Below are 12887 nucleotides of genomic sequence, written 5' to 3' on the forward strand. Positions count from 1 at the left end.
AGCCTACCAACTTCCTCAACACAATCTGTCCCTTCACCTATCTCTGTTATCATCTCAAACTTAACAAAAGTGTCTTCAGTTCCTTCATCCAAATCGTTAATGTTTAATGTGAATAGTTGTGAGCCAACACTGACCCCTGCAGAAGGATACTCATCATAGAGTTATATAACATTGAAACAGACCCTTTGGACCAACTCGTCCACTCAGACCTGATCCCATTTTCCAGCATTTGACCCATACCCCTTTAAACTCTTCCTATTTGTATACTCATCCAGATGCCTTTTAAGTGTTGTAATTTTGCCAGCCTCCACCATTTCTTCTGGCAGCTCACTCCATATATTCACCATCCTTGGTGTGAAAAAGTTGTCCTTCAGGTCCTCTCACCCTAAACCTATGCCCTCTAGTTTTGGACTTCTCTACCCTCGGAAAAAGACTTGACTATTCACCCTTTCCATGTGCCTCATGATTTTACAAACTTGTATATGGTCACCCCTCAGCCTCTGTCGCTCAAGGGAAAACAGCCCCAGTCTATTCAACCTCTCCTAATATCTCCAGTACTGACAAAATCCTTGCAAATCTTTTCTGCACCCTCTCAAGTTTAACAACATCCTTCCTATAGAAGGGTAACAAGAATTGCACGCAGTATTCTAAAAGTGGTTTTACCAATGTCCTGTACAGCCACAACATGATCTCCCAACTCCTGTACTCAGTACATTGACCAATGAAGGCAAGTGTGCCAAATGCCACCTTCACCACCCTGTCTATCTGTGACTCCACTTTCAAGAAACAATACAGCCCTAGGTCTTTTTGTTCAGCAACACTCCCCAGGATCCTACCATTAAGTGTATGAGTCCTGCCCTAGTTTGCCTTTCCAAAATGCAATACTTCACATTTATCTAAATTAAAATCCATCTACTACTTCTCACCCCATCTGATCAAGATCCCTTGGTACCCTGAGATGATCTGGTTCGCTGTCCACTACACCACCAATTTTGGTTATCTGCAAACTTGCTAACTATCCAAAATTTATATGTATGGTAAAAAGCAGTGGACCCAGCACTGAACCTTGTGGCACACCGCAGGTCATATACCTCCAAAAAGCAACCCTCTATCACCACCCTCTGTTTTCTACCTTCAAGCTAATTTTGTATCCTATTGGCTAGGTTACCCGGATCTCATGTGATCTACCATGTGGAACCTTGTTGAATGCTTTGTTGAAGTCTATATAGAAAATGTCTACTGCCCTTCCTTCATCAATCTTCTTTGTTACTTCTTCAAAAAACTGAATAAAGTTAAAACTCACACAACACCAGGCTATAGTCAAACAGGTTTAATTGGAAGCACACTAGCTTTCGGAGCGATGCTCCAAACCACCTGATGAAGGAGTGTTGCTCCGAAAGCTAGTGTGCTTCCAATTAAACCTGTTGGACTATAACCGGGTGTTGTGTGATTTTTAACTTTGTACACCCCAGTCCAACACCGGCACCTCCAAATCATGAATAAAGTTAGTGAGACATAATTTCCCATGCACAAAATCGTGTTGACTATCCCTAATCAGTCCTTGCCTTTCCAAATAGATGTAAATCCTATTTCTCAGGGTTCCCTCCAACGACCTAGCCACCACCAATGTCAGGCTCATCGGCCTATAGTTCCTTGGCTTTTCATTACAGCCTTTTTAAAATAATGGCACCACGTAAGTCAATCTCACCCATGGCTGTTGATGATATAACTATTCTCAGCAACAAGCCCAGCAATCTCTTCCCTAGCTTCTGTTACCGGTTGCCATCCTGAAAAAGACCCCTTTTTTGTCCACTCTTTGCCTTCTGCCAGTCAGCCATTGCTCTATCCATTCCAGTTCCTTGCCCCTAATACCATGGGCTATTGTCTTATTTTACAGCTTCCTCTGTGGCAGCTTCTCAAAGGCCTTCTAGAAATTCAAAGAGATCACATCCACTGGCTCCCCTTCGTCTAAGTCGTTTGTTACATCCTCAAAGAATTCTAACAGATTTGTCAGGCACGACCTCCCCTTGTTGAAGCTGTGCTAACTCAGCCCAGTTTTACCAGCCCCCTTCCAAATACACTGCAATCCAGGCCTTAACAATGGACTCTAAAATCTTACCAACATCTGAGGTCAGACTAACTGGCCTATAGTTTCCTGTCTTCTGTCTCCCTAGCTTCTTAAGCGGGGATGTTACATTAGCCACTTTCCAGTCCTCTGGGACCCTCTCTAACTCCAGTAATTCCTGAAAGATTACCACCAGTGCCACCACAATCTCCTCAACTATTCAGTCTGAGTGACAAGTAAACAGGTTTGTCTAGATAATTGAAATATTTATTGGAGGGAGTTCATTCAATGTTGCCAACACACAGAATTTAAAACTTTGCAAAGAAAATCCTGCAACATTGCTATAGTAGAGTTTAAAAGATTCAGGAAAATTTAAGACAACATAATTTAATCAGCATTGATTTTATGCAAGAATTGAAGACTGCTGCAGATTTACAACACATTTATGAGAACATGAATGAATAAATAAAGACATAAAAAAGAAATGAAAGAAGGAATAATGAGAGAAATGCCAGACAGATACAGGATTGGAGAAAACAAGTTTGAGATACCAAATTGCTTCAAAATTAAACATTAACTCTGAAGCTGAATAAGTTAATACACTATTGTATTCAGTAGGACCTCTTGTGTATAATGTTATAAACTGCCAAAATATCAAAAGAGTTGCAAATGCATTGATGAACTTTTAATGTCTTTGACCATAACTTCAATCTGAAAACAAATAACATTCTTAAATGAACAAGATTTAACAGAGGAGTTATGCTTCCACTGAAATCAGTAATTTCATTGACAAATTAGATTAGATTACTTACAGTGTGGAAACAGGCCTTTCGGCCCAACAAGTCCACACTGACCCGCCAAAGCGCAACCCACCCAGACCCATTCCCTTACATTTACCCCTTCACCTAACACTACAGGCAATTTAGCATGGCCAATTCTGTAGGTTAACGGAGAGCTGTGACAATGGAGTTCAGAGATTGGATTTCAGAGATAGAATAGTTGTTGGAATTATTGATAAGTCTTTGTCAGATTTCTTACAGTTTAAAGAAAATTTAATTTTGGGAAAAGCTGTTCAAACATCAAGAATCAGGAACTAGAAAGACTCTCAGATCTTGAGAGAAAAGCAACAAAACCTACTCACTATATAAGGCACAGTCACTATAAAGAGTCACTTGACAAACAAGCCAAAAATGAGTAAACTAAGTGTCATTATTGCCATTTTGGAACAACAAAGCCTCAAAGGCACATACAGTACCCAGCCATGATAAAAGAATGCTATATCTGTCAAAGTTTAGGTTACTTCCAGAAGATGTGCAGATATATGACACATTTTCAGAGCAGCAAGAAGACAAATGCCTGCCAATACAAAGAGGTTATTGTGGTTGGACCAGCTTCATGACAAAAGATACCTGCTTTAGATAATGTACCTCTGTTTTTAAAAAACGCAATACATTACTAGGGGAAATGAGTAATTCTTCCAAACTGACTTAGAGAGTTTATTTCTGTCATTGGACATGTTGTTAATTTTAAGCATGATACAGGAATGAATGTCAATCTCTTATCTGATTGGATACTATCTCCAAAGAAACAGAAATTTCAGCCATAGAGTCAAACAGAATGGAAACAGACCCTAACGGTCCAACTTGATCACCTTGACCAAGTTTCCCAAACTAAACTAGTCCCATTTGCCTGTCTTTGGCCCATAGCCTTCTAAACCTTTCCTATTCATGTACCTATCCATTTTTAAAAAAATGTTGTGACTGTACCTGCATCGAGGGCTTTTTTCCTTGGAGTGTTGGAGGCTGAGGGGTGATGTTATAGAGGTTTATAAAATCATAAGGGCATGGATAGGATAAATAGACAAAATCTTTTCCCTGGGGCCGGGGAGTCCAGAACTAGAGGGCATAGGTTTAGGGTGAGAGGGGAAAGATATAAATGAGACCTAAGGGGCAACTTTTTCACTCAGAGGGTGGTACATGTATGGAATGGGCTGCCAGAGGAAGTGGTGGAGGCTGGTACAATTGCAGCATTTAAAAGGCATTTGGATGGGTATATGAATAGGAAGGGTTTGGAGAGATATAGGACGGATGCTGGCAGGTGGACAAGATTGAGTTGGGATATCTGGTCGGCATGGATGAGTTGGACTGAAGGGTCCGTTTCTGTGCTGTTCATCCCTATGACTCTATGACTCTGGCAGTTCATTTTATAGACGAACCACCCTCTATGTGAAAAGGTAGAGGTGAAATGACCTGGTCTATTTCAAACAACTCTGAAGGTTGGCTGGATGGTTTGTTTGTAATATAGAGTCATACCAACAGCATAGGTTCAATTCCCAGACCAGCTGAGGATACCATGAAGGATTCTCAATCTCTCTGTCCCCTTGCCTGAGGCATGGTGATCCTCAGGTTAAACCACCACCAGTTGTCTCTCTGTCTAATGAAAGGGTAGCCCTATGGTCTGGTAAGACTTGGGCAACTTTACTTTTATTTACTCTGACAATAACTGCCAGTGAGTAGTACCCAGACCCGAACATGACAGTGTCTTCAGTAGCTCCAAACTCCGGAATACACCTTTGCTGCCTCTCCTTTGAGCTGCTCCTTAAAACATTACTCTCTTGGACTAAACATTTTGTCCTGTGCCCAAATATCTTTTGATTAGATTCCCTACACTATGGAAACAGGCCCTTCAGCCCAACAAGTCCACACCGACCCTCCGAAGAGTAACCCACCCAGACCCATTTCCGTCTGACTAATGCACCTACGGGCAACTTAGCTTGGCCAATTCACCTGACCTGTACATTTTTGGACTGTGGGAGGAAACCCACGCAGACATGGGGAGAATGTGCAAACTGTCACCTGAGGCTGGAATCGAACCTGGGTCCCTGGTGCTGTGAGGCAGCAGTGCTAACCACCGAGCCACCATGCTGCCCAATGTACTTTGATGTCTAATTTTGCTTGATGATGCTCCTCTGAGGTACCTTAGCAGGTGTCACTCTGCTAACGGTGCTGAATATGGCCAGTTTCTGGGTTATGAATGGGCTCTGTCCTTGAGTCCATTTCGAAGTCCATTTGTACAGAAGTCAGAACACAATGCAGAACAATATAAAATAGCCATTTGTAAGTACTGAAAACATTAGTATGGGGGCCTTTGAAATTACACAGTGTGGGATCATATTTGTAAGTACAAGTGTTTGTAAGTCAGGTGTTTATACATCGGGGATCCCCTGTAAATGCAAATAGCCTTGTTATTATCTGGTATTGTCAGCTGTAGAGAAGGACTGCTTACTGTGTAGACACTGAGCAGATGTTCTAATCTAAATTAAGGGGACCATTGATGAAATTTACAAATATCAATTCACAGTAAAAAATTGCACTGTTTAAGTTGTATGCATGTTTTGTTTTCTCTTTTTCTCTCTGAATACAGACAGCAGAACTGATTAGGTGTGAGGAGCAACAGCAATTTGAGCTTCGAGTATCTCCCCGTCAATCGGACCAGGAGGCACTGGTCCAGTGCGTCTCCCCACCACAGAATGTGGAGTCACTACAGAAGCCAGTCCCCGGACATGAGTTCACAGTCTCCCAGGGGGAGGTCCAAGTGGAATGCCCCCAACTCCTTATGCAGAAGAGGTGTGAGCAGGAACTTATGGAAAGTATGTATGAGAGCAGCACAGTTAATGGATAATTCTTTTATTTATGTATTTATTACAGCGATTGCTTTTATTTTTATCTTGTGTGAATAATAAATGAGCAGCCGGTAGGCTTTCTTTTGGCTGATTATATGTAGAAACACAGGATGGTTAAAAAACAGAGGCCACTCAGCCCATTATCTACATGCTGGCTCTTTGTAAGACCGACTCCGATGAATTCTTTCATGGGATTTTGGGCACCAGTGGCAAGACCAGCAATTGTCGCCCATGCCTAACTGCCTTTGAACTGAGTGAGTGGCTCACTGGACCACTTCAGAGGGCAGTTAAGAGTCAACCTCGTCGCTGTGGGTCTGGAGTCACGTGTCGGTCAGGAAAGGTAAGATTTCTTTCCCTAAAGGACATTGGTGAGCCAGATGTGTTTTTCCAACAATTGGTGATAATTTCATGGTCATGTTACCAAGACCAGAGTTTTTTAGATTGTAGATTTTTAAAAAAATTAACTGTATCTTAATTTTTCCAGCGGCCGTGGTGAGATTTGAACCTGTGCTCCCAGAGCGTTAGGTTTGACTTTCTGAATTACCAAGAATGCCAGAATCTGCTCCCAACTCAACCAATTCCACTCCCCCTATCCTTTCCCAATAGTCTTGCAGATTTTGTTCTCTGAAAATTATTCTGTAATTTATTTCTGAAAGTCACAGTTGAACTTGCCTCCAGGCAGGGCATTTTCTAACTATTTGCTCTGTTTCATTTAGAAAAGTGTTTCCCCTCACCTCACCTCTGATTCTTTTGCCAAACACTGTGACCCCCCTGTGCCCTCTAGTTTCCTGCCCTTGCGCCAACACTTTCTCCCTTTCTATTCTGTCCAGGCCCCACCTGGTTTTTGAACTCCTGAAACAAATTCTCTCTCAACTTTTTATTTTCTTCCCTTGACCTTTCCAGCACTGCTGTTAGACTCCAGGCTGACGGAAGGTTTGGGAGGTGTTTGGAATCAGATTGAACATCTACGTGACCGTCTCAGACAGAGTGAGGTATTGCTTTTTTTAATTTAATCAGCGCGTGTTGGCCAACAGCTGGGAGGATAGGACAAAACACAAGTGTTCTCCAACATCCACACAATGTTTTGACAAGATAAACCAGACAGAGAACATTCTGGAAATCCAGCAGGAAGGGGTGGAATAAAATTGAAAACCCTGCATGTTTCTTCATTAAGAAATAATACCTTTATAATAATAATATATTTTTGACAATACCAATTGAGCTCCCAAAATTAGTTGTACGAGGTCATTTGCAAATACTACTATTTAGTCTTAATGGTGCTGTTATTGGAACCAAAGGACAGAGGTAGACAATAGAGGTCTGTTTTCCTATTCATGATCAGTCTCTGTTGTAACAGCATTTACCCACCTTCATCCATGATCCTTAATATCTTTTATATTATCTATTTTGCTTTTAAAAAATTACCAGAAATTTCAACAGCTTTATGGGGTAGCGGGGTAGCAGGTTCCCATCTTCCACAAAGTCATGTTTGAAGACGTGTTTTCTAATACAACATTCTGAATGGTGTATCTTTGATTCAAAGGTTAAGTTACTCCTGCACCTCGTAGCCCATACTCTCCACCAGGGGGAATAGACTGTCCTTATCTACTGTCAATACTGAACCGGGTTAACAGAGAGAATCAGTAAGGGCTTGATGTAATGTACATGGACTTTCAAAAGACACTTGGAAAAAGTACAACATAGCAGGATGGTCAGCGGTGTTACGGCTTATGGTCTAAAAGGGACTGTGGCAGCATGGATATGAAATTAACCTGAGTGACAGGCAACAAAGCAGTGGGGATTGGTTGATTTTTGGACAGGAGGAAGGTGCGATGGGGATTTGGGTTCACAGGGTACAGTTTCAGAACTTGCAGACTATAAAGTTGAACCACTTTCGTTATGAGAGAATTTCCGAATTGACTGATAGATTCTGATGTTGAAGGTGTTAAGGGACATGGACCCAAGATGGGTGACTATGGATAACGGAGATTATGGAGAAGGCATTAGACGGTAGTTTGGATAGAAATAATGTTGAAAGGTATTAGGAAAATGTAGGAGATTGGCACTTGGTAATGACTCTTGTTTGAAGAGCTAGTGCTGGGCTGAATGGCCTTTTCCTGTGCTGTGACACTTTGGTGATAATCTTATTGGCAGAACAAGCACACACAGCTGAATGCCTGTTTTTCTCTGATTGCTCTAAATCCATGCAGTGATTTAAAGAAGGATATCTGTAATTAATCAGAAGGCTGCCTTAAAGTCAACCTGTTTCCAACACATAATGACACACCCTCTGCATCAAGGTGGGACTTGAAACTGAATCTACTGGCTCAGAGGTAGGAACACTACCACAGCCCCACAAGAGCCAGTGTCCAGGGATATGTAAATTAGCCATGGGAAATGCAGGGTTACAGGGATAGGGTTGGGGATGGGTCTGAGTAGGATGACCTTTGGAGGGTCGGTGCAGACTTGTTGGGCCGAATGGCCTGTTTCCACACTGTAGGGATTCTTAATAAAAAAAGGCGCCCTGCCTTAATCCTTGGCTTAATGACAGCATTTGGCATGATTTGTTCACAAAAGTTGCATAATGCAGTCCCTTGGCTGTTCTTCGGAAGAGTTGGTCATGTCATTTTTGTATCTGATTGCAGTACCCTGGATTGGTGAAGAATAAATTGCTTAGGGTCCTTGGTTCCTGATGTATATCCAATAACGCTTCTGGAAAAGGGTGCGTCCCTACAGGGCGTGCACACTCTATAACCATCTGCAGTTGAACAGTGCACTCGGGACTCCTTGCCAAATGTCACACATTGATAGAAAACATGGAGGTCGTGCAACACCGGTGACCACTTCTCCCATTTCTATCTGTCTCAGTCACAATAGAACTCTCCAACCGAAACTCACTTGCTGGCTCATGAAAACAGAAAGAGGCGGAAAAGTTCAGTCTCTGGCAGCCTGTGTGGACACAGAGACAGACTTAGTGTTACAAGTCAAATATAGCTCTTCTTTCTACTGGTGAATGTTTTCTGTTTTTATTTCTGATTGCCAGTATCCATGGTGTTTTGTTTATATCCAATCACAACCCATGGGCGTTGATGACAACGCAAGTGCGTTTCCATGAATTACGTGAAAAACAAAGTGGCTTTTCTGCCTCCAGCACCTTTTCAGGCAGATGCTGACTACATCTTCTCTACACTCCACCCTCCTCTAATAATCTGCTGATTATTTTAAATGAGTGTCCCAATTGCTGGCCTCTCCACTAAGGTCAGTAGGATTTCCTATTCACACTGTCACCTCGATTAGCTCTGCCCTCCGTTTCCTTTATTCCAGGGAAAACTACCCCCGCTCATCCTGGCATGTGGGACCAACGTGTTAGACATCAGAGATCCAACCTTCAAGGGAGAAGGATGAAGATGGGGAGGGGGAGACACAAAACAGTCCAGAATACATTTTTGGGTGGAAAAACATATACTGACTCCCAACCCCCTCAGCTACCTTTCAGTAGCTAATGACTGTACATTTAAACAAGGACCAATCTTCACAATGACTGCATTAGTATTCTAAAGGCCCAGGGTAATGCTTTGGGGACACAGGTACCAATCCCACCGGGGCAAATGGTGAAATTTGAATTCAGTACAAAATTTGGAATTCAATGTTAGCCTAATGGGGTTGCATTGTTGTAGAAACCCATCTGCTTCATTAATGCCCTTTAGGGAAGGAAATCTGCTATCCTTACCTAATCTACATGTGATTTTAGACCCACAGCAATGTGGTTGGCTTTACCACCAGAGATACATTTCCCTCCCCACCCCTTTCAGCATTCTGCAGAGACCACTCCCTCTGCGGCTCCCTTGTTAGGTCCACGCCCCTTACCAACCTACTCTGCATGCCTGGAACCTTCCCCTGCCCATGCAAGAGGTGTCAAACCTGTGCCCTCATTTTCATCCAAGGCCTCAAAGGATCCTTCCACATCTGGCAGAGATTTTCCTGCACATTCAAACACCTCATCTATTGTGTCAGTTGGCCTTGATGTGATCTCCTTCACATTGGGGAGACAGGACACCAACTCACGGAACGTTTCAGAGAACATCTCCAGGACACACACTAAACGACCCCACCGCCGTGTGGCCGAACACTTCAACTCCCCCTCCCATTCCGCCAAGGACATGCAAGCGCTGGGCTTCCTCCACCACCAAATCCAAGCTACCTGAATCCTGGAGGATGAACACCTCATCTTCCAACCACATGGGATCAACATCGATTTCACCTGTTTCCTCATCTACTCTCCCCTCACCTCATCCCAGATCGAACCCTCCAATTCGACACCATCCTCTTGAACTGTCCCACCTGTCCATCTTCCTTCCCACCTATCCGCTCCACCTCCTGCTCCGACCTATCACCATCACGCCCCCACCTGTGTCCATCTATCGCCTTTCAAGCTACCTTCATCCCTTGTTCCCACCCCCACATTCCTGATGAAGGGCTTAAGCCTGAAATGTTGACTCTCCCGCTCCACGGATGCTTTTCCAGCACCACACTTTGACTCTTAGCTACCCATTGAGCAGTTGGGGATGGCCTAGCTAGTGATGGCCACACCTCATGAACAAATTTTTAAAAAGGTACTTTCTCTTTTTTTTTGCTTACTATCTCTCTTCTTTTGACCCTAGAAGTGGTGGAAAGGGCAAACAACCCTGTAGGTTAGCCACAGGAAGATACCTGCGATCTCAGCAGTCATGTACCAGGTGATCTGAAGAAAAGTCACACAGGATTTAAGGCATTAACTCTGCTGTTCTTTCCAAAGATGCTGTCAGACTGGCTGAGTTTCTCCAGCTCTCCCTGGTTTTTCTGGATGGGAGGGTCCATGGGGCAGGGGTCACTTGCATCACAACTAATTAAGGGTCTCAACTGGTCAATCAATGACCAGTTGAAGACCGCAGCCTACCACTGACCTGATTGCCCTCATTCAACCACTTGGAAGGGTGCAGAAAAGATTTACAAGGATGTTGCAAGGGTTGGAGGGTTTGAGCTATAGGGAGGGGCTGCATAGGCTGGGGCTGTTTTCCCTGGAGCTTCAAAGGCTTACAGGTAACTTCATAAAAGGTCTATAAAATCGTGAGGGAGATGAATAGCTAAAGTCTTTTTGGTAGATTAGGGGAGTCCAGATCTAGAGGGCATAGGTTTAAGATGAGAAGGGAAAGATGTAAAAGAGATCTATGGGGAAACTTTTTCACACAAAGGGTGGTGTGTGTATGGAATAGGCTGCCAGAGGAAGTAGTGGAGGCTGGTACAATTACAGCATTTAAAATGCATCTGGATGGGTAAATGAGTAGGAAGGGTTTAGAAGGATATGGGCCAGGTGCTGGCAAATGGGACTAGATTAATTTAGGATATTGGTCAGCATGGATGAGTTGGACTGAAGTGTCTGTTTCATGCTGTGTGACTCAATGGTGGTTGCCAGGGCAGGGGAAGGATGTCAGTCACCATTAAAGATGCCCAACCCCACATGTAGTGCTAAAAGAGCTAAATGTCAGCCTCTCTCTTTCTCCTCCATTCCTGCACCTATGCTAAAGGATGACCATTCCCTGAGACTACGCATTAAGAGTGTGCTAAGAATTTGAGATGAGAAATAACACTCAAACTAAATTGATGTAATTTCTGATCTTCCAGACGCAAGAGCCACAGGAGACTCTGTCCATGGAAAATGTATACCATGGACAAGGTACTAGGAGCAGAGAAGACTCTAAACTACAAGACAGAGAGCCAATCCCCACAGCTTGCCGATGTGCCAATCAGGACACAGTGCTAACCAATTACAGAGAAGATGGACACTCTGGACAGCAGACAAATAGAACAGACAAGGGAACGTTGAGGAAGCACTTGGTCAGTTGTACACTTCCAACAAAGGAGGGACAGTTACAATCTACATCCCATGTTGACACACCAAAGGCAAGGAGGTGGGTAGACAGAAAAGAGTAGTTTAGCTTCTGCTGGTCACGTTGACACTCAGGATTGCAATTTGTAAACCTTGATAGAAAGAAACTGTGGTCCTACAGAGAATGAATCAGCACATAGGGAAGCCTTTTGCTCCTTTGTACTGGATATAATGTGGTTGACTCTCAGTTGCCATTTGGGAAGTTAGGGTTGGCACTAACTGCTGGCTGAGCCAGTGATGTCCACATTCCGTGTATGAATAATTAAAAAAACACTTGAGAGAGTTTCACAGCATTATCCTTCACCATCCAGACAAAATCCCTACCATCATTTCATTGCAGCGTCTCACTTGTCCTTCCTGTAATGTATTCCAAACATTAATTACTGGCTGTTGAAAGAAAGGCTTGCTTCCTTTAATATCTTTGAACCTACAGCTTCTCGTCCTCGGTCTGTCCAAAATAATTGTTTCAGCGTTACATTCTCCATCTCACCAATTGTCTTAAGTACCTGCATAAAAATTCCTTTTAAAGTATCTTAAGAATCATAGTTTATCTTGTTATCCTAACAACCCATTTCCCTTTAACGTTGAATGGACCCTGAAAGGCTTCATAAGCCACAGTGGGAGCATCCTGGAGACGGTATCTGTCTTCACACTTTTAGACAACAGGACAATCACCCTCTTCCTTTGATGTCTCTATGGACTGATTCCTTTCTTACAACCTGCAAGCACAATTATGTTCAATAGAGTCACACACAGAGGAAGGGCAACGTTCTTAGTTCTGGGAAATTCTGCCTTGTCCTGCCATGATTTCATCATTAAAACAGTCCCCTACCCTACCAAAAAGACCTTGGCTATTCACCCTATCCACCTCCCTCACAATTTTATAATTGGCTACTGCATTTCCATTAATTACACCACCGGCTACAATTTGAAGACTTGTCTTCATCTGAATTGGGGCCAGATATGATCTATCAAACCACACAAAAGTAGAATTCCTTAAAAATTAGGTTCCCCCTGTTGTGTTTTCATTACTACTGCTAAGCATTTGAGTGGCAAGTTCAAAAACTTATCTAGAATATCGCCCCTGTGATTTAGTCTGACAACAACGTCACCTGTTACAGAGTCATACAGCACAGAATCAGACCCTTCGGTCCAACCAGTCCATGCTAAACATAATCCTACACTAAACTAGTGCCACCTGCCTGCTGCTGGCC

The 12887-nt window shown here is 43.1% G+C and overlaps 1 protein-coding gene across 4 annotated transcripts in view; it reads left to right on the forward strand.

Moving 5' to 3' along the window:
- LOC122550137 (uncharacterized) overlaps window positions 1-12887 on the forward strand; it is an 82362-nt gene that overhangs the window by 33041 nt on the left and 36434 nt on the right. For all 4 annotated transcript variants that reach the window (XM_087987585.1, XM_087987583.1, XM_043690777.2 and 1 more), the window contains 3 exons: window positions 5489-5714; window positions 6651-6739; window positions 11409-11695. In XM_087987585.1, coding sequence (XP_087843711.1) covers window positions 5489-5714; window positions 6651-6739; window positions 11409-11695 — 602 coding nt within the window. The remainder of the gene's footprint in view (window positions 1-5488; window positions 5715-6650; window positions 6740-11408; window positions 11696-12887) is intronic.

This window comes from Chiloscyllium plagiosum, unplaced genomic scaffold (assembly GCF_037043375.1).
Source record: "Chiloscyllium plagiosum isolate Xiang-an unplaced genomic scaffold, Cpla_swu_hap1 HiC_scaffold_5, whole genome shotgun sequence".
Lineage (NCBI taxonomy): Eukaryota > Metazoa > Chordata > Chondrichthyes > Orectolobiformes > Hemiscylliidae > Chiloscyllium > Chiloscyllium plagiosum.